General features: G+C 39.0%; 2 protein-coding genes across 3 annotated transcripts; one reads left to right on the top strand and one right to left on the bottom strand.

The window, feature by feature from the left end:
- The first annotated feature begins 1,792 nt into the window (after positions 1 to 1,792).
- lrrc8da (leucine rich repeat containing 8 VRAC subunit Da) lies at positions 1,793 to 13,423 on the top strand. 2 transcript variants are annotated; one of them, XM_086172409.1, is made up of 6 exons: positions 1,793 to 2,069; positions 4,668 to 7,751; positions 11,222 to 11,297; positions 11,410 to 11,484; positions 11,562 to 11,639; positions 12,847 to 13,423. In XM_086172409.1, the coding sequence occupies exon 2, from the start codon at positions 4,670 to 4,672 to the stop codon at positions 7,229 to 7,231; it is 2,562 nt and encodes an 853-aa protein (XP_086028535.1). In that variant the 5' UTR covers positions 1,793 to 2,069; positions 4,668 to 4,669; the 3' UTR covers positions 7,232 to 7,751; positions 11,222 to 11,297; positions 11,410 to 11,484; positions 11,562 to 11,639; positions 12,847 to 13,423. The 2 variants fall into 2 exon arrangements, 1 of the variants encoding a protein (XP_086028535.1); XR_015108700.1 differs by lacking the exons at positions 1,793 to 2,069; positions 4,668 to 7,751 and adding an exon at positions 10,335 to 10,514.
- A 240-nt stretch (positions 13,424 to 13,663) lies between these two features.
- On the bottom strand, positions 13,664 to 23,953 carry znf644a (zinc finger protein 644a). The gene is made up of 6 exons (XM_086172399.1): positions 23,824 to 23,953; positions 17,076 to 19,563; positions 15,912 to 16,499; positions 15,408 to 15,533; positions 14,219 to 14,321; positions 13,664 to 14,144 (listed from the first exon to the last, which is right to left on the bottom strand). The coding sequence occupies exons 2-6, from the start codon at positions 19,558 to 19,560 to the stop codon at positions 13,952 to 13,954; spliced, it is 3,495 nt and encodes a 1,164-aa protein (XP_086028525.1). The 5' UTR covers positions 19,561 to 19,563; positions 23,824 to 23,953; the 3' UTR covers positions 13,664 to 13,951.
- Between the last annotated feature and the right edge of the window lie 1,363 nt (positions 23,954 to 25,316).

Raw genomic sequence — 25,316 nt, 5'->3', positions numbered from 1 at the left:
GTGACTGCGATCGCTAGTGCCGGTGATGTGGCAGTACACTTAACAAATCAGAGAGGACAGTCTATATTGAATAATTCAAAGCTCATTCAGCCAATTCCCACCACAGCAAACTGGTTGCCAGGGGCATCTGTCCTCCTCCACAGTTGGCCCATAAAGAGAACACACCCCATACTGTCAACCTCTCTGTCACTGACATCCAGTGTTATAACAGAAGTACTCTGCTTTAACCTTCTTGTCACTGCCCACTGAGCATTTCTCTGGTAATGTCAGGATCTTTATCATGTAACCAAACAAATGATGACACAGATACATTGTGAAAAAATCTCGGAAGCAAGTAATGGAATCTCCGTGAAATTGTTTGAGCGTTTGTGATATCATTCAGACAGCAGAGAAAAATTGAAGACATTTTCTTGTCCGGACTTTTTTTTTTTTGCTTTATCTTCTGTCCTGAATTGTTTAGGTTCCCAAAAAACATAGAAAGAGCGTGTCACTAATTTCCAAGAAAGCATGTGGTCTTTCAGGTGAAACAGCAAACTTTGTTTATCCTGGCCTGGAAAATCACTTATAAGTGTCAAAAAAACTGCATGGGGTGAGTTCAAATATTCCACATCCACATTTGATCTTCTATTGCTATCCCACAACACGCCCCAGTAGCCACTGGTTGTCTTTGCTTCTTCTTTTTTTTTTTCTCCCTTCCTCTCAAAGTACAAGAGTAGCGTGAGTGAGAGCAGAGTGCCAGCAGCCAGCAGCCCAGGACCGGTTGAAACCTGTATGGGTAGCAACTGAGGAGACACTTCCTCCACTGGGTACATCATCAACCAAATCCAGAAAAAGCTGGAAATGATGCTGGAGTTCAGCATCAGGGTCCTATTGACTGCTGAGTTTGCCAATACTAATATTATTGACATAAAGAGAGACAAGCTGACAGGGAGGGGGTAGAGAAAGAACAGAAGAGGGGATAGACGATACACTCCAAAATGGAGTAGTCTACTGTAGTTTTGCTCTCGGCAACAACACAATGCTGCAAGCAAGAAAGGGTGATCAAAAGGCACAAATAAGAAGTCACAGCTTGTCACGTTTCCGACAGCACCATAAAGCACTTGGTGGTGTCTGGGATCTTGAGTAACTGGCGTTGCGTTCAAAAATCATAGGAAAGTAGGATCTATCCTTAGTTGTGAGAATGTATAGACGATGATAAGAGTAACTTCGGCCATTTCATAACGTGACAGGAGATCTAAATTTGTGATGGCTATTTATTCATGTTAAAGTGAATTATTAACATGCGTGAGAACAATCACAAAGTTAACTATTCCTGCTGCCGCAAGACTATGGTGTAAATGTTTTGGAAAAGCTGCCCACCATGGGCTCTCAGGAAGAATTCGCCTCAAGGCCGTTGTTTACTACTCAATCCAGTAACATTTCACGGTGAAAAATGAAATTTAGTTAAAATAAACGTTTTTCCCAAAGTATTTCCCAAGCGTCCCGCTTCGCTGTACTTAGATCGGTGTTTAGTCTTATATCGTCGCTAATGGACACGGAGTATTCCTAGAATAACGTATTAAACGCTAAGAAAACGGGACGTGACCGCACCGGGCTTAAAAAACAAGAGCGAAACAGCGCTACGTCTTTGTTCTCGTCTTTCCGACTGAACTTGAACGCATCATCAGATAAGCTAGCAGGCGGTGTCTTCGGGACGTTGCCGTAATGGCATCCTCCAATAAGAAGCGCCGCTAACACCCACAACAGCGGCTCTGAGCGGCTCCATATTGAATCTGCCTTTTACAAATACAGGAGGACTTCCTGCGCACATTGTCCTACCCAGAGCCAGGCGGCCGGCTCCGCTCCGCTCCGCTCCCCGGGCTCAGGTGTGAGGGGGATGTAGCTTAGCCGCGTTGCCGAAAACAAATGTTCCGCCGGAGTCGTCCGTCACGGTTGAGCTCCTTCCAACGGTTTTTAACGGATCTGAGAATTTAGGGTAGAGGCGCACCTGAAAAGAACGCCGAGGAAAAAAAAAAGTGGCATGCCGGTCGAGGAAGAAATAATTGGATTGAGATAACGCCACGCAGGCAGTAAGTACGTTTTATATCACTTGTTCGTTACTTTGTTGTCACAGAAGTGTCAGTAACTTCATCCGGCGAGGCGAGAGAAAGGGTAATGGTGACCGGAAACCGGTTACCTGGTGTGAATGTTTAACGCCGGGGCCGCTTCTCAGTTTCACATGTTTCAACAAGTCACCCGACCCGGTGATAACTCGCTGCGCCGGGACTCTTCTGAGGAGGAACTCAAAAGTCTCTCAAAATGGGGAATATTCTCAGAATCTGGCTTTTTATTTTATTTTTTAATCTCTAAAACAATAATCCAAAACTGCCTTCAAGCCACAATTCTTAAAAAAAACAAAGAAACAAAAAAAACGATTTATTTATTTTTTTTTTTGATTGTTAAATAACTTTTTATTATGAACGCATGCGTGAGATGTTAAGGAAAAGTTTGTTTCAGTTGGCTGACCGCCTTTGAAAAAAAAAAAAAAAAAAAAAGACGGCCCTCAAGAACCGTGGGTTTAGGAAAGTCTGACTGTCATGCATTCACTTCTTGTCAAGAAAAGGAGCAGCACAGATGCTCTGGAGGAGTAATTGTCTGGCTGAAATGTGGATTTCGACTAAAGCCTCGCCCAAGGGCCCCAAAAAACATACTGTTGTGGTTAAATGTTAAAACTATCAAGCTGCGCCATGATGCAAGTAAAATTCCAGGGCTTTGTTTCCAGAGAAGGAATACACTCAATGCTGCCTGTAACAACAAACAAAATCAACACTGCCCGCTACTGAATATTGTGGCATTATGAGACTACGTCAGGGTAATTTGGCTTTTGCATCAGCCGCCCAGCATGTTACAGTACACGTGGTTGGAGAACAGCTTAGATGTTTCTTGATGAAATTAGTTAACTTGTCAAACTACTGGTATGTCTAACATGCACAGAATCTTGATGTGGAGAACATTACCTCTTCAGCTTTGGGAGGAAATCTAAAAAGGCCACCACTGACAACTTTGATCATCATTTGGTTAAGAGGAATGTGTTTTCCTGTTGAAAAATGAGTGTGCCACAGTACTTTTGCACTGCACATAAGTGATGTAGTATGGGTAAAATAAACTACTACCAAACATTATGCATGTGTTTCGGAAAGTTTGTACAGCAACGACTGTTAGTGTGGCTTGATAGCCATGCAGGAGCTAAATAATATCACTTGACGTGCTGGGTGTTTGCATGGAAATGAACATTTTTCACATTTTTGGTTGAGTTTGCCGGAAATCTTGAAAAAATTGTGACAATCTACATATTCATTACCAGGACCCATCTGTAAATGACTCACCTGTGGCCTGTTAATGATAATTCTGCCTTTTGTCAGCTATTTGGTCCCACTCTATTGTTTAATATTGTCACTTGTCAAATTGATATGGATTATCAGATTTTTTTTTTTTTTTGCTTATCTATAACTACTGCTTTGGCTGATAACATATGCTGATGCAGAGGTATTCACCTCTCTCCCGTTTTGGAATTAACATTATTATGCCTGCTCATAATATCATCTTAGAGATTTTAAGAAGTAAGTATTCAGTTGGCAAAATCTGAACATCACGTTTTCTAAGTTCTCTTCCCAAACTCAGTTTTTCTGCACTTGAATGCTTAATTATTTTAAATAAATTATATCAGAAGGACATCATTTTTGAGCTCACATTTCAAATCCAGTGTCAGTCAGTACTCATAATAACTGGATTGTAACATTTCAGGTCTATTAATGATGGTTTAATATTCTGATATTACATTAAAATAGCTGTGTGATGGACCTGTGACCAGGGTGAACCCTGCTGTGCCGTATCATTGACATCTTATACCATGACAAAGATGATTTAATCCCTGGTTCAAGCCTCAAACATCATTAAAATTATACTGGATGACACTACTGATAAATCTGACATAAACACCGGGTGTCTGCAGTGACCTGACAGTAACTGGAGCTTGAAAATGTAACTCATTTAGTTTCAAAGGGGGGGGTAGAAGATGTATCACCACTTTTGGCAGCCTACAGTGGATCTAGCCCAAAGAGGCTTACCTTTGTGGTCTTGTTTACCCACTGAACAGATATTACTTGACAAAATAAAAGCATATTGACTTCTGCAGTACTTTATTAGAACAAACCTGCTACAGTACAAATTTACATTTGAAAGAGTCTTTTTTTTATTTTATTTTATTTTATTTTTTTATTAAAACGTGAACGAAAATGCTCTGAACAAAGGGTAAAAAAAAACCCACATGTTTTGGAAAGTGAGTGTCATGTTGAGCAGGAAAGCTGCCACTATTAATTTCTCAACCTGGACTATTCCCCTATTTAAAAGAACAAAAAAAAAAAATTTCCAGTGTTTATCCATTTACATGATTACGACCTAAAACTACAGTTTCTGATTCAACACAGTAGTCTTTTCCAGGTCACATCATGATTTCCTACAAAAAGAGCCCAATGGTATCATGGTATTTATTTCAACTCTTAACATATTCCACGCATAGCAAAGCCACCTCAAACAGGATGCAATGCGAGCTCACAGTCTCGATGTCATTCATTTGTAAAATGTGTACATTCTGTTGATTAACTTAAATCTCATTCACTTTGTTGCAGTCATGTTCACACTTACGGAGGTTGCATCCTTGAATGACATCCAGCCTACGTATCGCATCCTGAAGCCATGGTGGGATGTCTTCATGGACTACCTTGGGCTTGTCATGCTCATGCTAGCCATATTTGCCATGACCATGCAGATCACAAAGGACCAGGTGGCTTGTCTTCCAAATTTGGAGGACTCGAAAGATGACTCAGGAGATAAACCCCAGATGTATTCTACGCAAAGTGAGCGGGAGGCAAGCTCATCTGTGTCCACAAAAGCCCCAGTACTTGCCACCATCCCTCTAGTCACGAAAGACTTGACAGATTCAGCTGTCCATGAACTACATGGTGTGCATCAACATACCACTGTGAGGGGGGAGAGTTACTTCAATCAACCTCCGCCAACTGGGGTTCGGACCAATTTGGACTATCAACAATATATATTTATCAACCAAATATGTTATCATGTTGCCTTGCCCTGGTACTCAAAGTACTTCCCTTACCTCACCCTCATTCACACCCTGGTCCTCATGGTTAGCAGCAACTTTTGGTTCAAATATCCTAAAACAAGCTCGAAGATTGAGCATTTTGTTTCTATTTTGGGCAGATGTTTTGAGTCTCCTTGGACGACCAAGGCCCTGTCTGAAACGGCCTGTGAAGACTCAGAGGAGAACAAGCAAAGGTTGACTGGCACCTCCTCAGCGCCAAAGCAGGTTTCGTTAGAGGGGAAGGACGATGGTTCCAGTGCCAACTCTTCGACACCCATGCTTGGCGTAAAGTTCTCAGCAGATAAGCCCATTGCAGAAGTCCCAAGTAGTATGACAATCTTAGATAAAAAAGATGGGGAGCAGGCCAAAGCCCTGTTTGAAAAAGTGAGGAAGTTCAGAGCCCACGTGGAGGACAGTGATTTTATTTACAAATTGTATGTGGCACAGACAATTGTCAAAACTGTCAAGTTTATTTTGATACTTTCCTACACTTCAACCTTTTTGGTGAAAATAAACTTTAAGCATAACTGCGAACCCGACATCAAAGATCTGACGGGATACAAAACATTTCTATGTACACACAATATGGCTTTCATGCTCAATAAGCTGCTTATCAGCTATATGGCTCTGATATTGATCTATGGAATGGCGTGCTTGTACTCACTCTTCTGGGTATTTCGGCGACCTCTTAAAGAGTATTCCTTTGAGAAGGTCAGAGAAGAGAGCAGCTTTAGTGACATTCCTGATGTCAAAAATGATTTTGCATTCCTCTTGCACATGGTTGACCAATATGACCAACTGTACTCCAAACGCTTTGGTGTCTTCTTGTCCGAGGTCAGTGAAAACAAGCTGAGGGAGATCAGCCTCAATCACGAGTGGACCTTTGAAAAACTGAGGCAGCTTGTGACCCGCAACGCACAGGACCAACAGGAATTGCATCTCTTCATGCTTTCCGGACTTCCAAATGCAGTGTTTGACCTCACTGACTTAGAAGTACTCAAGCTGGAGCTGATTCCCGAGGTGCGATTCTCAGCAAAGGTGTCTCAAATGACCAGCCTGCAGGAGCTGCATCTCTGCCACTGTCCAGCCAAAGTAGAGCAGACAGCATTTGCTTTTCTCCGTGATCATCTTCGTTGCCTTCATGTCAAGTTCACGGATGTTGCTGAGATCCCAACTTGGGTGTATTTGCTGAGGAATTTGCGCGAGCTTAACCTAATTGGAAACCTGAGCTCAGAAAATAACAAGATGATTGGTCTCGAGTCCATGCGGGATTTGAGACATTTAAGGACATTGTGTCTAAAGAGCAACCTCACAAAAATGCCCACAAACATCACAGAGCTTTCGCCACACTTGATTAAGTTAGTGGTACATAACGATGGTACAAAACTAGTGGTACTGAATAGCCTGAAAAAAATGACTTGCTTAATTGAGGTGGAGTTGCACACATGCGAACTAGAGAGGATTCCCCATGCTATTTTCAGCTTGACCAACTTACAGGAGCTTGATCTGAAATCTAACAACATTCGAACAATAGAGGAGATCATCAGCTTCCAGCACCTAAAGAGGCTGGCCTGTCTGAAACTGTGGCACAACAAAATCATCACCATTCCAACATCCATCGGCCAGGTCAAGTCTTTGGAGTTACTCAACCTCTCGCACAATAAATTAGAGTCCCTGCCTCCAGCCTTATTCACGCTACCCAAACTGCGACACTTGGATGTAGGCCACAACTCCATTACAGTGCTCCCGCCAGATGTGGGTCTCTTAAACAACATCCAGCACATAGCCATCAACTCCAACAAGCTGGAGCAGTTACCCAAGCAGCTGTTCAGGTGCACCAAGCTGAAAGTATTGTGTCTGGGGCACAATGCACTCACTGTGCTGCCGGACACTGTAGGCCAGCTAGTCCAGCTCACTCAGCTGGAGCTCAGAGGAAACTGTCTGGACAGACTGCCCACACTGCTTGGCAACTGCCGTCTGCTGCGCAAAAGCGGCCTGGTTGTGGAGGACCATCTCTTCGACACACTGCCTGTGGAAGTTAAGGAGAGCATCAGCCGAGAGACTAACGTGTCCTTCACAAGTGGTTTATAGCATAAAATCTGAGGAAATAGCTTTGACAGGATGGCAGGTCTGCTAATTTATAGCTAGTCTGTGTATCAGGTTGGGCTAGTGGTCTTATATCTCTTATTGTTTTATTATACGCGTTTTCTTGATTATTTAATTTGGATGTCCTAGTTGCTTGTGCGTTAAATCAAATACAGGTTGCTTGCAGATTTTCAGTTATCAAACTTTGGCATTGTCATTTTTTTGACAGCAAAATTTCCACGAATGTAGCTTTGCTTCTTTCTTTAATAATCTGTTTAGTAAGAAAGCAAGACAAATGTTTGTGCTTAATTATATGACCTATTTTTATTGTTTTAGATACTCAGGTATAAATGTAACCCTTGGGAACAGTCATTTTTCTTTTTTCTTTTTTTTTTTTGCCTTAACTGCTGCTATTTTTTTTAACAGTGACAGCTTTTCTTGTATATTCTTGTCAATTTTCATTTGGACAATATCCATAGGGTGAATCCTGTATGCGGTAGAGACCCGGTACACTGCTCTTTTCTTGGTACGTATTAATTTTGAACTCTCGTAACCTTTTAATTTTTTCCCTTTTTGTTTTCTAGGAAACAGTCATTTTAGAGTTGTACAACTCAGGATGATGGTACACACCAAGTTTTAACAATTACTTTGCTGTTGTAGTGAATGTAATGTTAGTTCATAGTCATTCATTTACACAGTGAAAACTTAATGATTTAAGATTTGTGAATGAATGTAGTGATGTTGTTGTAAACTGACCTGAGCTGATAAAAGGGAATTCCTCATCCTCTTGTTGGTAATTTTTTAAGAATTTGAACACGCCATCATAATGACTGTGGTTTGGTGTGATTCTTTTATCATCACACATTTAATGTTTAAGGGATAGAGGTTTCATTTTGGTGTTGTAGGAACCTTTTCAAGAACAATTCAGTGGTGAATGAAAACTTTATTTTTCTCACTCTTATTTTCATGTAGCCCTGCATTTGTGTTTTTCAGAGCTGTTGTATCACCTTTGGTTCCTATCAAAGTTCACTCATTTATGGCTCAATAAAACATTATTTTAGATGAAAGGCTAATTATTCATCTTGTCCAGGTGCAAACCCCTGAACATGCTGTGTTTCTTTTACCCGATATTGACCTCCAACCATTTGCTGCAGTTGTAGTTTCTGTTTTTTACTTTTTTTTGTCTCCATTAGGCAAGAGAAGCGCAATTTATTTTAAAAAGGAAATTAAAACAACAGATTTAAACAACTGGAAAATCATCAAGACTTAATACTTGTCCCTTGTCATGCATATTTCTCACTTGTCTTGTTCAGTTGAAATAAAAGATAATCACTGCTGTAAAATTTGACTCATGATAAACAGATCTCCTGCCATATCAACATAGCCTTCTGTCACTTCTCCTGCTCTTCCCTCACAGCAATGGAATAATATCCCACTGAAATGAACATTACTTTGAACAATACTGAATTATTCTTACTTGGCTGACTTGTGTCAAAAGACTGGTTCATAAAGTTCTTTTATATCCCTATTCTTGACGGGCACACTTTTGATTGAATCAGATGGAGAGAGTCCTGTTTATCATGGGAGCAGAAAAAAATATCAGATAGTCAATAACTTTTTAATTTTTACTACACACCACTGCATTTTATTATTTTTCCAAAAGTTTTTGATGCAATAAATTTATATTTTATCATCAAAAGAACATATTTTTGTTCCATCCAAACAACCATGGTCAGTAACAGTAGTAGGCCTATTACTATTCTCTCTTTTTAATAAAATGTTCAAAAGGTTTTTGTACTCAGTCCAGAAAAATCTCTTTACTCTGGCTCAACAGTTAGAAGAAATTTGTTGTCATGTTTATCCCCATTGTCCATAATTTTTTTTACCAAGTCCGATTTAAGTATGATGGTCGTTTTCATAATTTTACAGAAGAAATTCTAGGCAAAATTCCCTCAAAGCTCCCTAAAAGGCTAGACACTTCTCAGTTCAGGGTGTATTGGATGGATTTATGTAGGGAAAGTATAATGGCTCTGCATTCTAGTAACATTGTCAGAACAACTTAGGCTTGTTAGGGAAGAACAAAAGCTTCTCTGTCTCAGGATCTTGACCAGATTGTCAAGGTCATGTATGTTGCGCATGTATACAGTCCCCTGTTTGTCTGTCAAGTTGATTACCTTCTAGTATTTCGCTTCATTACTTGTTTGTGTACCTCTTTCAGTGTCTGTGCTTGAGACATTGCTTTTAAAAGCAACAGCACATCATGTTGCCTACTCATTCACCTCTTGTTTTTTGCTCATCCACATTGTTTAGATTCCTATTGGCTTAAACCATTACCCTCTTCTGCAAATGTTCTACCTTATAATTGAAGTAAATGTGTGCCTTTATTATGGAAATTACAGTATAACCACATATTCAGATAAGTATCTTGGAGGTGCAATTCTGTTGTATTGTACGACCAGCTTTTTGTTAGGGTCAGCAAAAAGTGTTATACTGACATGGCAGCTAGACACCTCTGTCAGGCCATCAGGTCATTTAAAAGCGAAGAAATGCAATAGTCAATAAATTACTCGCTTAAAAAAAAGCTTTTGAATTGTATGAAAATGAAACTATCTAAAAAAAAACGAATTGTTGGTATTTTCAGCAAAGGTAGCTGTGATGTTTGAATATTCTTTTTTTTTTAACACACAAGTATATTTATTTTTTGTTTTGTTCCCTCTTCTTTATGTATTGAATTAGTGGTTTATGTTTGTAGCCTTTCTTAAAACCTGCGTTATTAATTAAAAAAAAAAGTATTTCGGTCACTGAGCTGAATTTCCGATGTTTCACTCCGCGCCGGCCGGGCCGCATGCGCCGATCTCTTCAACTGCGCATGTGCGTCAAGCATGACTGGCTTCCGAGGTACTGGGGTAGAAGTGCGCTTAGAACATGGCCTAAATTGAAAGAGATAATTTGTGAGCAAAAGTGTAGAATGTTAGTGGATTACACACACTCTCCATTCATAAGAGCCTTTTAATCAACGTGCTTGTCACTAGCAGAGACAAAGAGTACTGTTTTCGGTCGACCTCTGCCCCCCCGCAGGTCTCCCTTCTAGTTTGGCTCCAGTACGGGTGCACTTCACTGCCCCCCGCAGGACAACTGTCGAACGATGACAAAACAGCTCCGCGTCTGTCCCCCTCACCGTAAACTAAAACACAAAATAAATTCCAATAGAAATTACCCCTTCCGACACCTCTGCACCACCACAAAGAACGGTTCCAGTCGGTCTTTTCGAGCAACAGCAATCGGAAAGGTATCTCTCTCTCTCCATAGTCGCCTGTAGCTAGCCTTCGTTCGTTAGCTAATGCTAACTTGAGTGTCTGTAAAACGTCATGTGTCAAACGCAGTCACGTTTAAAAATACCGGGACAGCTCCATGTTTGTTTACAATATGATGAATGTTCGTGTAAATTCCATCCAGCGTTGCCACTCTCACAAAATCACAAGTTAGTAAAGCCAACGTTAGCCGTTGCCCAGCATTGGCAACAACAAGGCAACAATCACGTTTCGCGGATACGACGTTGTATTAGCTTATTAACTGTAGTGCATCGTCACTTTTCTTTGGATTTTCTCCACAGAAAATCCGAGAATTACCCCGAAGAAAGCTAAACACTCTAATAAAGCCATTGGCCAACATAAAAGTGACACCCAATGTGGCTAAACCTGCGACCAGCGCGCAGATTGGGTGTGCTTTTTGTCAAATCTTCTACGTGATAGTGCAGCTCTGCAGGACCCCACACACGGATAGAAGACAATGATAATGCTTTTTAAGATGTCCTTTCTTAAACATCTTTGTCGTCAAGTTTCTGTTTAACATAGAAGCATGAAGCCAACATGCATACAAGGGGTTTGGTGGCTTGTCATTCCTTTATTTTGTCGTCTGTTTACCTTTTCAATGGAAACCCATTCATTAATAAACTCACGCATTGGTGTGTTTCCGACTTCACTCACATATTTCTAGGAAGTCATGGTTCGAAAGAAACGCTTGAAGTGAAGTCGAGCCAAAAGATGACAGTGCATTTAAAGGAAATGCAATGGTAAATATGACACTGTCTACTTTTCTAAAGTGAAACACGTAGTGACAATATCACTACCAGCTCTTCAGAGAAACAACTGTATGATAAAAGGTTGAAATGATCTACTCTGCAGGATTTCAAATCATCCCATTTTCATCCTTGGTGCAGGATCATGTTAACCCTTAGGGACAGGATCTCCATTGCTGAGGTAAAAAATTGATGTCTTATTCAATTGATGAATTTTCAAGTCACAATGATTTATTGTTTTCTTGGACGTTTGAATAGCATCAGAGATGTGATTGCCTGGATAATGAAGATCCCATGATGAATGAGCTGAAGCCTCAGTTTGAACACTTCATTCAGGTATTTATTCATATTAAATATACTGTATGTACTAAGAAATGCTGTCAAAATATGCCATAAATGATGTTTGAATATTTCTTTACAAACACAGATTTGAATTAAGTCCAGTGTCTATGCCACTCATGTCTATATTAAGAGCTTGATTTATACCCATCTAATCGCTACATAGTACAAAATAAACCAAATAAATGAAACTGAAATTCTTTATCAAATAAATGCCTTGTAGTCAGTGGAGCTCAAATATGTAATTTTTACACAGATCTTGTTCTATTCATACTAATGTTCCAGTAAATATCAAAAATTATTTTAAGACTTGTAGCCCACTTTTGCCACACTGAATTCACTACAATAATTTCCAGACTTTGTTCTTTTTGTCTTTTAAACAATACAAGTCACGTTGTGTGACCCCTGTCATTCAGCAGATTCTTGCACGAACTGGGAAAGCTGTTGTGGTTCAGCCAAATACCAATATTTACATTAGAAAATATCAGGGTTTTTTTTAAGAAATGCACAGATTCACATTTTGAAGGTTCTCTGACAGTGTTAATACAAAAATCCAGTGTTTAATGAAAATACGATGTACGAGTAAGTCAACGAGTATGTCAGGTATTTGATTTGCTCATCAACCAATAATTTGCTAAGGTCTGAAACTACCTCTGTTAAAACAATCAAGTGCAAATCTTATATTTTTCAATTGTAATCTATAATTTCAGCAATCTTAAAATAATCCAATATAGATACATGTTTAAACTATATGAAAAAGTGAGAGGACATGACACAAACAATTGCCTATTTCGACAATGAGTTTGTGAGGATGGCAGAGAAACATTTCACTTTCTCCCTATGTCTAAAAATGAATGAGTTTACAGTGACTGAATGGCAATACAGTTATTTTAAGTAAAATAGGAAACATTGAAAAGTATTTAGTGAGACAGCCCTATATTTTTGGAGTTGCTATGGTGAATTCACAGGACGGCACAACAAATATTAGATCAACTTACGATCATTTCTCAATTCAAAGTTTCATATTAAATATTTATTATTGCATTTGTGTTGAGCGCTCGGGCACATATTACCATATGAGTATAAAGGAACTTCACAATGCTGTTCATAATAAAGTGTATTGAACCGTACTGATAAATCTGTTTTAATGCAGAAAAAAATGAGCATTTCTCTACCTTTCCATGAAACTGATGATTTCTTTTAGGGTGAAAACTTCTACTGAAATCATCCACACCCTCCAAGGAAGTTGTGATGCCGATTGCCTCCAATGAAGAACGATGAACTTCAAACAGTTCATTTCAAAAAACCTCACAAACAACAGGGCTCAGCCCACAAACAGTGCACACAAACCACTCAGCAGTGTAAATAATCAATGACGGTGTTAACAAGTTTGTTTGTTTTTATATATATATATATATATATATCCCTGTTAGAATCTGCAGCCTTGTGTTTCCCCGGGTTATAAGCTTTCAGTCAGTAAATTCTGACATTTAAATTCACAAATCCAATATTTATGATATTTGTGCAAAAATGATTGGAAGTCAACTTGAGTCATTTTTATTTAGAGCACAAAATGTTTAAGCATTGTATCTGTGTGATATAGGACATTTAAAATTAAGTTATTTAAAAACAGGATATTTAATCATTAAATATAGGTAACATGTGAAGAGAAATGTCAGATCTGGCTGTGCGTGTTTACTTTCCTGTTACCTTCAATTTGAAAAATTGTTTGTATTAGAAACAATGCAGTTACTGAAATACTATAAAACACTTTATATTCATAACAAGTTTGCAGACATTTCATTTTGTACAGTCCTTTTCTAGTAAATATTCTTGAGCAGTATCAAGAGTTTTTAAGAGGAAATATATCTCAGTAACTGTACCCTGAACAGTGACAATGGACATGACTGGAACATGTTGCAGTACAAAGGAAATATGATTCTATGCATTAAAATGTGAGTATTGATAGAGAGGTGCTCCCAAACCTTGACAAAAAACAGACTCAAACATGAGAAATCTGAGGTAAAAGTTGTCTTCATTAAAAATGGACTCCACACTACATTACTGCATAAAACAAGAAGACTGTTGGTCCATTTGGAATTGTATCCCAAAAAATGGACCATGTAAAAACAGAAAGGGTAACAATATCCAAAATAATAAAGTTTTTGTCATATGTCCAAATGTGTACAGTATACTCAAAGAGAAATATTGTACTTTTGGCCAGAATTAATTGACTTAAAAAAAAAAAGTGAAAACGTTAAATGTACATACACATACAGTCTAATGAAATCTAAAGGTCCCCGTTTGCTTCAGGAGGCAGTGTTTTCAGCACTCAGAGAGCTGTCTTGGTCAGTTTTGAGAGGGGTGTCCATGGGCAGTGACGTTACCTCTATCATGCCTAGCCCAGTGTGGGGGACACTAGTGTTCATAATGTGTCTCTGTAAATGTTTAATCCAGTCCTCCTGGACAGACAAGGGACCCTGGAAGACGAGGTCACAAAACCTATACAAAAAAATATTGTTAATTTGACTTCTTATCAACATGACTTACAGGAAACCAAATGGCAGTAACATTACCTGCAAGTAAGTCTGTACATTTCTTCTGGAGTTTGTGGTAATGGAAGGGTCTTCTTCTTCGACCCAGGTCTTAAGCGCTGTCTTCTTGCTTTACAGTCATATGCTGGAAGACAGAAGTTACTTTATAAACCTGGCAAGCAGTGAAACACACCACAACGTTGCTCATTTCATATCTTTCAGGATCAAAGATGATGCTTTCATAGCCTCAGCTCTGTATGGGTATCATGAAATCGCTCCCATGTTTGTGCTACGTTATGTGAAGGGCAGGGTCTCAGCTGTGCTGGTTAGTACACAAAGTGCCCCAATATTTGTGTGACGATGTACATTTGCAGGAAAAGAAGGCCCCTGAAGCTTTTCTGACATGCGATTGTACTTTCAACCTCTGAGTTTCACACTTCAGCAATCTTGGCAATGTCTGACTTGCTGGTGCCCCTCTATAGCCTTACCTTGGGGAGAACACAAATAACTTCTGTTATACTAATTATAACTGCGATTTTGACGTCAAGACTCCATGTGATGTCTTGTCAGTTAGATCTTGCTGGTCCTGTCCATTGTGATCTTGAGGCATCGGCCAGTGATTTTTTTTTTTTTTGCTGGAACAATATCAGTCTCGGGACTGATGGAGTCAGTCAGGTGCCATTGTCTAGTTTTATCAGTCAAGTGGCAGGATTGTTATTCAAAGATACAGCACTTTCTACTGTTAGTTGAGTTGCACATTAATACAATATTTGTCACTCAATATTTGTCATTCACCATTTGTGAAATGTTGAGCTGATGCTATATGGCATGTTACTTTTTTTAAAACTGCTAAACAAAATGTGCAGAAAATCTTATCAATACAAAGTGAAACACTAATACCAAAATGAGAAGGAAATAATGGGATTTTTTGCACATAGGTATACACCTGTAAAGACTTATGGCAAAAACTTACTTTTCAATAAGGTAGTTCAGAGAGTTTACTATAGTAACTCAGAGGATTAGGGCTTTTAATATACTTTGAAAGTTCAAAATTTAAAAAAAAATATATATTTATATTAGTTTTTGATGCTGGATGGGAAATGCCACCTTTCTGCTACATGTGGACCACAAGATCAGTGTTTTGGTTATTTAATGACACCACATTGGCTAAATCCTGTTCAGGTAAAAGAGCAGTGCAAGAATTTTTGGCTGTTAGAATGCTGGTACTTACTTGATCCCTCTTGTAAGGCAGTCCTTTTTCTTTTTGCATATGCTCGGAGGTGATTAGATAAACTGACACCACTGTGGAAAGTCGCATTGCAATGGATACACACCTTCCTGTTAAATTCACCCTTTTCTGTAGGAGATAGTAGAAACAAACAAATAAACAAACTACATTTGGGTTTCTCAAATATGAAGACACAGTAATAGGTGGCTGGGCTCTTATTTTCACTTCTCACAATTTTAAGCAATGTCTCTCCAAGACTGAAGTAAGATAAGTGGCTAATGTTAATCTGCTGATAGACTTAAATCCTCATTTCAATTATCTTCTAAGCTATCTTGTAGACAGTAAACTGGTGAAATGCAGTTTTGGTAGCTGAGATGCAATAGTTTCTACTGAATGGGGCAACCGATGTCACCACTCATGCACGACTACACCTTTACATGGTTAATCAAATGAAACTAACATTTTCAGATTAAGTGTCGTAGCGAAGACTGGAGGGAGGTTACATACCAGGCATCGAGTTTGGCAGTGAAGATGCAACTCTGGATCCTGAACTGTGCTCATTTGAAGTAATTGCTATCATGTTCTTTGACATGTAAGACCCCTTTAGCTTGGACTCTTCCTGACATTTCCTCTTTTTCAGAATTCCTATCAAGGCATTTGTGCCCGAGAAGGAATCTTTAACATCCAGCTTAGTCTGTAGTTGCCGTTTTTCAGATTCCATTTCCATTAAAGAAAATGTGGGCATCAGTGGTTTGGCATCAGTGCAAACACTTGAAACAGAATTATTTTTTGGGATTCCCGTTGGTGATGGTGTGAAATGTTCAAAGTTTTCCAACTTTGCTGGAGCACCATATTGGATATGATTCTGCCTTTTTCCCACAATCTGGAGAGCCCTTTGGAACTCCTTCTTGTCACGCATCAGCTCCCGAAGTAGAAATAATGGAGATTTGTTCTTTGTTGAAAAGCTTTTACCAAGCTTTTTGAGGTGTCCACGTATGTGGTTGGACTGTCCTGTCCTGTTATCAAATGAGTCCCCACATAATGGACAGGAGTGGATATTCTTCACAGTCTCAGAGTCAGATTCCAACTGTAACACTGGAAAAAGGATATAAAAGCCATTTATATTGGACATTCATAGAAAAGGATGAATTAATACAAGTAGAATTTCAGATAATTTTACAATTCTGTGTAAAATAAATGCTCAATTACAAGGAATGTCTTGGTTTATAAAAACATACAGCATAAACTTGAAACTAAAATAAATAGTTAATGGCGATGTTAAGTGATAGGTTACTGAATGCCCGCCAAACCAATGGCCAGCATCCTATTTACAGCTAACAGGGAGGTACATCCAATATTCCAAATATTCTTTACTTAAAAAATCTGACAAGAGTCTGTATACCTTAATGGTCACCTTCTTGTTTTAAATGTGTTTAAAATAATCAAAAAATAAATTTTGGCAGTCCTATACTTACTATATTCCCCTCCGTTTTTGCTGTAGTGCCTTGTATGACACAGTGTGTTGTGTTCAAAATTAGTATTGACCTGGGTATCTCTTGAAAACAAAAGAAACTGCATGCCCTCAATTTGAATTGCAGTAAATGTTCATTGGTATGTCCTGCTACAGGTAACAACTATCGCTTTCCTGTACTAAAGTAACACTGAAAGTACCTTTTTTTAGGCGCCGGTAAGATGAGATCTTCCGTCGAATGCGTGGCCTCCTGTCCTGGCAAGCCACCTGCTCAGGGGACACTACATGACGGGCATTGTAGCTCAGCCCAGCTCTATGAAGATGCCCTCGGATATGATTAGACAATCCAACACCCGATTCAAAGAAAGCAGGACAGTATGGACAGCTCTTGCGGTCGGTTTCAACTTCTAATGCATCTTTTGTTAAAGATTTTCTCAATGGTGTAGGGTGAGGGTCAATGGGTTCTTGGAACACTTCTGTTTCTATGCATTCTTCTTTTATCTCAGGATCATCTTGATCCTTCTCCTCAGTTTTGATTTTCTCAAAAAGCCTTTTTGATGCCTGCAGAGCACCTCGCATGGACATTCTTCGACTATAGGTGTAGATTACATTTTCGTTTTCATGCTTGATACCTTTGTCAAAGACGCTGCCAGTGGCATCAGTATCTTTACACTGGAAACTGTCTATTTCATCACAGTCTTCAGCTTGAATTAGTCTCTTGGGACTTGGCATAGGGTGCACTGAGATGAAACGTGAGTCCTGGTCTGAGGTGTTCCGATATGGGGTCGACATCTTTCTTTTAGATGGGGACTTTGTGATAGGTGACTGATTTTTGTTCGGTTTGGGTGCACTGTCATTGTTGGGCTCAACTTCTAACTTACTAGACAGTCTGTGGCCATTGGAAGATGAAGAGGATTCTTCAACTTTGACAGTCAATGTACCTGGAAAAGGATTGTGCCCATCATTGTCACTTCTGGAATCATGTACAAGTGAGCTGCAGTCGTGGTTTTCCTTCTTTTGTTCGAAGGTCTTCTTTCCATGTTCTTGTCGGGACAAAAGAACATTAATGGATTTGTCTAGTTTTGATTCAGTTAGTTGCGACTTAAGACCTCTCTTAATCTTGCTATTTTGGAAAAGGTCTGCTATGTCACTGGACTCACTGAATGAACAAGCGCCTTTTGAAGAGATCTGATTTTTGATCAAGATTTTTGAAGTAAATTCTGCATCTTCACCGGGAGTTTTATAACTGGACACATCAAGCTCTTTAGATGGTTGTGCATTTTTCTCTTCACAATGTACAGCTTCATATTCCTCAAATGTTTGCTGATGACGACGTAGAAGGTGATTTGTAAAAACAATTTTGCTAAAAGCTTTATAGGAACAAAGATTACAAGAGAAGATTCCAGTTTCATCATTATGATTCTGCTTTCTAACCGTCATAACAGTGTGGTGCATAATGTTATGTCTCCTAAGGTCATTTTCACCCATAGTCCAGAAGCTACATTTGTCACATTTAAACTTCCTCTTGTCCTTCTCATGTGTTTTTGCATGTTGAACAAACGTGTTTGGACAGTTTGTTCGGAACGGGCACTGAGGGCAGAAAAGCTTTGCATTTTTATCCTCAACTTTCTTGTCTGTCCTCTCTTTAATCTGTTCAGTGAATCTTGCTCTTTTTTCTTGATGTACACTCATGTGCTCAATGAGCAAACCACTTTGTCCAAAAGACTGTCCGCATTCTCTACATATAAAAGGCTTTGGTGAAATATTCGGGGAGTCTCCATGAGTTTTCATATGACAATGTAAATGATGTTCCTTCTTGAAAACGAGCTTGCATTTTGAGCAAGGGTAACATAATGACTTGTCCTCTGAATGAGTATTTATTGTCAACCTTCCCTTCAATGGTGAAAGCCCGTGATCCGGGCTGCTGTCATGTGAATTTCTCGTAGGTGCATTATAAAGAATTTGTTTGATGGCCTTCACAGTTCCATTGGGATACTTTGTGACATTCCCTGTTGGTGATGATGGTGGCTTTGAGAACTTCCTTGACTTTCTGACTTTTCTAAACGAGAGAGAATCTACTTGGCCTTCAGCATCAGACAACTCTTCAGACGGCTTCTTACTAGTGTTTGGATAAAGATCTTCTGACGGATCTACCATCACAACCATATCCATTTTCCGTTTCCTTCTCCTTTGGCTAGTTGGAGGACTGACCTCCTCTTTAGGCTCCTCACCAGGAGAGTCACTTTGAGTCTCCCAAAGAAACTGCATAAACTCTTTGTGAGGGTCCCATCTGAGGCCACTAGAACTACTGAAATCATCAGGTGAGTTCTCCGGTGACTCTTCGTCAAAACCCCATATTCCTGCAGTGTCAACTTCTTGTGCATTTTTTATTGGTGTTATGTTCTTTTCCTTTTCTTTATCGGTGGAGATGAGTTCATGGGCTTGTGTAGCCTGATTTGAAAAAGTTCCATTTCCCAAGCCAACTTGAGATAACATATCAGTGTTTGACTGTACATTTAGAACACTATTCTTTTTCAGAGAACGCTTGTTGAAAGAATCATTGCATGAGGTTGATTCTTGTGCCATTCTCATTGGCTGTTCCACAAGAGTAATAGCATTGGTATCAGGATCTGCATCTTTGTCATCCCCATCAACACCTGCCAGACATGACATTTCTGCTGCCATGACCTAAAAAGAAAGGTAAAATCTTCCTCAATCAAGCGTTCGACTACCCTATTGACAGTTACCACGATAACACAGATGTTTTGCAATGCATGACTGTCCTTTCTGCAACAGCACAAAACAAGGCAGTGTTACAGAAGAGACCCACAACCAACTACTACTCAGTATCACGATGATAATTTTTCTAAAGCCAAAGGCGACGTCTAAGAGCTAATTAACCAAATTTGGTACAGTTTTGGTCAATGGACAGTGAAGTGCAAGGAAGATAAAGTTGGTACAAGATATACACACTGCACTTAGCTTATTATCAAACACCCAACAATGTGAGGGCACAAAAGAGAATGCTGACACAACAACCTATCCGGTCCAAGTCCAATGAAACATCCATATCTCTTACAGTACACTACCTACCTCAAAATGCTGTCAAGAGAACAACAGTTTTATGTACCCTCTTTCATTGGCAGAACAGGCAGATTCAAATCTTGATAAGATTTGCATTTGGTGGTTTTGTCAGAAATTTGAAAAAGAAGCGACTTATTACTTGTCTTATCAAAGCTGATGAGCCCTAACAAGGAAGTATGCCTTAAGAATGTAAGAATGGTGATGTTTGTGCCTTTCAAATTCATATCTGAGGAAAGATATTGACAGTAGCTGACAAGGTTGCCATGACACCAAGGATTATTTTAGGTTAGATGTCTCATTATGGTTTTAATTTTGGGTCCAGTCATAGGACATCACCGAAATACTAGAATTGATCACTGAACCCTTTTGGTGATTCAGACCATAAATTAGTTTACAACTCTGTCAAGGCATACAAAACATTTGAGTCATTGGCACTTTGGATTGAGCTAATACCCAAATCAATGTTTACCATCAAAATGAATGGAAGTAAAACTTGAATATACATAGAAATGTGACAGGCAATCCAGTTTTGCCAATCATGCAGTAGAAATTGCACAGAAGATTGCACAATTTTTGTATATAAAGCTTTTACATGTAAAAAAAATTGACTATGTCTCTTGAAACCTTATCATTGTTCAGCTTACATCACTAACATGCCTGATGAGAGTACCCAGTGAAGGTAATGCGGTCCCTAGAACTTTCGATGCCTCAGGAGGATGTTTTACACCAGTATGAGTTACCTTTTGGTCAGAACGCACCATTATTGGGCATCATTCTGGGGCTATCAAATTTATAATCGGACATTGACTATTCAGTGACTTTGCGGGAAATTAAATTCAGTGATCATGCTTGACAGTACGACACAGTGTTATCACTAAGGTACAATGGCAAATTGATGATGGCAGCCGCTCTTGGTTAAGAAAAAAACTGGTTTAAAATCAACTCCAACAAGGTTACCTTGGGAGTCTTTTCCTTCTCCAAAGGACGACCACACCACTGGCCAATTCCCAGGCTGGGCTAATGGCGAAATGGACTATCTCAAGTCATCATTGTACACTATTGCGTACTCACCATAATCGACTACAAGCCTTTCCAGGCCTTCTCAACATGGTAAAAAAAATCGCATTCTTGTCTTTTTATTCATTCATTTTCATGTCATTCAACAAGACATGCTAATAGACCACCAATTGCAATATTAGGCTCCCGCTGACACCCAGCAGTTACAGTGCAGCTATGCGTGAGATGTTTAAAGTGGTTATAAGGGGAAAGACTGGCCATGAAAAGGCATGTGAAGGTATAAATTTGAAAATCATAAATTTTTAGAGACAAAATTTAGAATATCATAACAGTTGACAGCACGGTTTTGCCCTGAAGACAGGAGCCCTAAAGATACCCATTCTCCCATGAGCAGCCTGGCCATTCACTCCAAGCCATTTATCTAATTGCTTGTCCAGTCTGTTTATCTGTATTTGTGAATAGCAAACACAGATGTGCATTTGACCACTTGCCTCACTCTGTTGCTTTCTTTATGTCGAGAGAATTGACAAAAGTCAAGTGATGTGTAATTCAAATTTTTTTTCATTATAAAAATCAACCCAATGCTCCAAGGCCATTCTGTGTGCTTCCTGACTGACTAGATGAACTTGTCTGTTGTGTAAACCTTTCATTTTATGCCTAGACATAAATATGTTTATTTCTGCATTAAAGTCTATTTTATTCTACTTATAGTCAAGAAGTGTTGGTGTTACGCATGGAAGTCGGTAGGAATTAAGTCACTTTTGGATATAGCCTCAAGATGAGACTTAAGGAACTGCAGGCTTTTGTACCATGTTATAACTGCAATTAACTCTATACAAGATGGTTTGTTGTATGAAATCATTTACAGTTTTTAATGTATATTTTGACAGTAATTGAACTAACCGTTTGATTATTACCAACAATTCACCTGAGAGAAGACCCTGAACACCTTGTCTGGTCACAACATTTTTTGGTCCTATTCTTCCCCTTTCTTTCAAAAAAGAATTAGTTTCACCTAAGAATATTGTACATGCTATATCAGTATTGGTGCTAACCTCTTCAGATGGTTATCAATTTGACCAGCAAAATTAACATTTCTGACCCAGATGTTTACATTTTTTTTCTTTGTAAGGATAGTTTTGAAAATTGTAATATGGCCTGATATCTGCAACTATAACACCAGGAATTCTGCTACAACCTGGCAGATAGACAAAACATGTCAGTCTCTTTATAAGGGAATTCAGAGTTATGTTAATGTTATCACAATGCTGCCACTACCATACGGGCTCTAATAAGTTTTGCTGTGCTTTGAGAACTATGGATGTTGAATAGAATCAGATACAATGTTAGAGGCAGACCTTTGCTCATTTTGGTGAATCATTGCAAAGTAGTACATGATGACCAAAGAATCAGAACATTTTCAAGTTTAGTCTTCAATGTTGTGCAGCCCAAACAGCAACTGCACTTGATACTTCTGCTGCTTGCATGTGGCTACTTTTATTTCTGATCATTAAACCTTGCCGCACTTTCAAGATGTTACTTGAGCAAACTATTCAAATCAGGATAATGACACAGGTAACTTTTTCAAAACATGCATCCAACATTTAAAGGCCACTTGTGTCTAAATGAAAATCGACGGCAAAGTATTTTGGGCCCTGTGTAGCCTACACCATGTAACCAAAGCGTGACAAGCAATTCCACTGTTTGGCCACAATAAAAAATGTTTGCATGAATGTGCAACTCTGTCACTGTATCCAGCTTTCTGGGAAGAAAAAACGAAATGACTGAGGTGTAACTTGCTGTACAGGAGGCTTTTTTCACTCCTGATAATATCAAAATGTCAGTTTGGCAGGTTTTTTGTCTAAAATCTAACAAAACCAGACAATCAACTTCAGAAATGATCAGAGTCCATTATATTTGACGAAAAGATTGGCTGTTTTATCATGAAGTGGCTGTTACAATTATCAGTTATCAATCCACAGTTACAGTTATCTGCAACTCAAATATTGAACATTAATCTGTGACAGTTTGATATGAAATGGTTTGGCCATCTGGATTAAAACCATTAACACCATGACTTGCAACTTTTATCACATTATGCTACAATTAGCGAAACTACTATACAAGCCTAATGAACCATTTACAAAGCGAAAATGGGACATTACGAGTTATATACAAGCCAGGCCTTTAGGTAGGATTGTTTCGAAGTGAAAAAGTATACATTTACTTGGCAATGGTTGATCCACGGTTACCTTCACAGTGGACTCATCATTCATCCATGGTAAGACATAAATCATATAAACATGTGTACATCATAAATACACACTTCACGTTGCTTAGATGGATAATTTTAGTCATTTTTAATGCTACAAAGTGGTGTAACCAGACGACTTGGCTCTGAAGGGCAGTAAAAGTGTCATACCAAGTAAACGTCCCTTTGGTTAAGAGATACTTTCAGGGGATCTACACAGTCTAAGCCAAACTTCAAATGGATGGTTCTCAAATATCTTTTGATGGGCGGATGAGAATTTTGTTAAGAGCTGAAACTTTCGGCACAGTAGTTCGGATATATGCTAGCCCAGAATGAAGTTGGGATATATTCCCAACGACATCCACTTACAGACAAAACTGGAATATCTGTACAATGTTTATAAAGAGTGTTACATGTTCTTGGGGTTAATTTCACGCTGTATTATTGGATGCTGGTTGCAGAAGCTGCAGACCATTCTGTTAAGGCTGTTCCATACCAAAACCCATTCCTCAGGCTAAACTGCAGCTAATGACAACCGGTCCCCGCTCCTCTCCCACCCGATATAAACAAAATAGTAGCAAACAAGCAAACATTACCTCCAAACGGTGTGGATGGAGACAGGGCACAATTTATACGCTGCATTGAATAATTTCTTACTTTCGTCTTCCATCTACTTCACAGTCGCCATTTTCCGTGGTGGTCTGGTGTGGGACAGATCATTTATTTTTTATGGGTAAGTGTAAATACGTTTGTCTCGATAGAAATATAAGAGAAAAAACGCGAGTTATTGCCTTTCGTCGTGTATCTATTAAAGATAATTTTTCAATCCAAATTTCTCGTTCTTTCTTCTCGTATAATTCACGGACGTGATGTTACGAGTCGGCGCCATGTACCCCCGAAAGACGTGACAATGGTTCAGTCCACATAGGAGGCATAAAAACCTGAGTTAATGAACATCTCTTTTGGGTAGCAGATTTTTTTAATCCCAACGCCGATTAATTCCATTTACACTGATAAACAGTCTGAAATCAGATGAACTATTTTTGTCGTTAATTAAACAAACGATTGGGTTTCATATTTAAACTTGTTATTGACGCAAGGCGCACAGGCGAACATTGTATGTCAACACAGGGGAGATGTTACCACAGTCCCCCCCCATGGTCGTCTTCATGGGCCTTTGTTGCTTTGTTGCCTTAGCGGCCGCAATCCCTTATGCCACGGAGTATTGAAACAGGAGGGCACATTTTATTTCTACAGAATATTGCAATTTCAGGAAATTCAGAGGGTATTTCCCCCAAGACCCACAACACACTCTCCTATAATAGAGATCAGATCAGAGTTTTTATTGTGGTAGGGACTCAAATCAACATGTAATCATCTTTGTAAATACCCTTGAATTTAGAAGTGATGGTCATATTTTCTAGCAAAGTAAGTAAATGACCAAAAACAGCCTTTCCCTCAGTACAAACATCCTTGATCTGGCCCAAACTATGTTCTCTTCTGACCTTCAGTCCTCTCCAACAAGGCTCTGAAAACTGTCCTTCCAGGCTCTGTATAATCCTAACCAATCAACTAACGTAGCTTACTGTAGATGACAGCAATTAAATTAAAATTCAGGCCAGGTATTATATCCTTATGTTATGTGAAAAATGTCCCAGGCAGAATATATAAACTTGATACTGAATGGTCTCTCCCAGTCACCAGGAAACAGGCAAATAACACCCATTTAATGAAATCTCTGGCCTAAAATAGCCCATTGGTAGCATTTGTTACATGGAAATTGTTCTTGTTGCCAAAGGTAAGTACATTGTTATGCCAAATTATTTATTATCAAACAGGCCCTTCTTCAGAGTATGCTACTTTGGGCAAATTTATAACACACTAAGTCTCCATGTTTTGATGTCCTTGAGGGGTGTTAGCTTGTTAGCTCATGTGCTAGCTAATGTTAGCAAAGGTAATTATTTGGTTGTTTTCTCCCTGTAAGTAATTTACTCAATTGTATAATGTTTCTAATTATTCTCTATGTTAACATTGGCTTAATATGTTTGTTTAACATTGGCTGTATTTGGTGGTGTTCTTTTTTCTTTTC

The sequence above is a fragment of the Fistularia commersonii genome, chromosome 25, assembly GCF_037954325.1.
Source record: "Fistularia commersonii isolate RoL2024-O1a breed Wild chromosome 25, RoL_Fcom_v1.0, whole genome shotgun sequence".
Lineage (NCBI taxonomy): Eukaryota > Metazoa > Chordata > Actinopteri > Syngnathiformes > Fistulariidae > Fistularia > Fistularia commersonii.
Note: the sequence above shows the minus strand (reverse complement) of the source record. Positions and strands in the feature narration are given on the sequence as shown.

What these genes read in the sequence shown, in the direction of transcription:
- znf644a (XM_086172399.1), bottom strand. Translation starts at nt 19,560, where the DNA reads ATGGCAGCAGAAATGTCATGTCTGGCAGGTGTTGATGGGGATGACAAA. An exon ending in TTACCGGCGCCTAAAAAAAG is followed by an intron (nt 16,500 to 17,075) that starts GTACTTTCAGTG and finishes TCCTTTTTCCAG; the next exon opens with TGTTACAGTTGGAATCTGAC. An exon ending in TGCCTTACAAGAGGGATCAA is followed by an intron (nt 14,322 to 15,407) that starts GTAAGTACCAGC and finishes TCTGTCTTCCAG; the next exon opens with CATATGACTGTAAAGCAAGA.
- lrrc8da (XM_086172409.1), top strand. Translation starts at nt 4,670, where the DNA reads ATGTTCACACTTACGGAGGTTGCATCCTTGAATGACATCCAGCCTACG.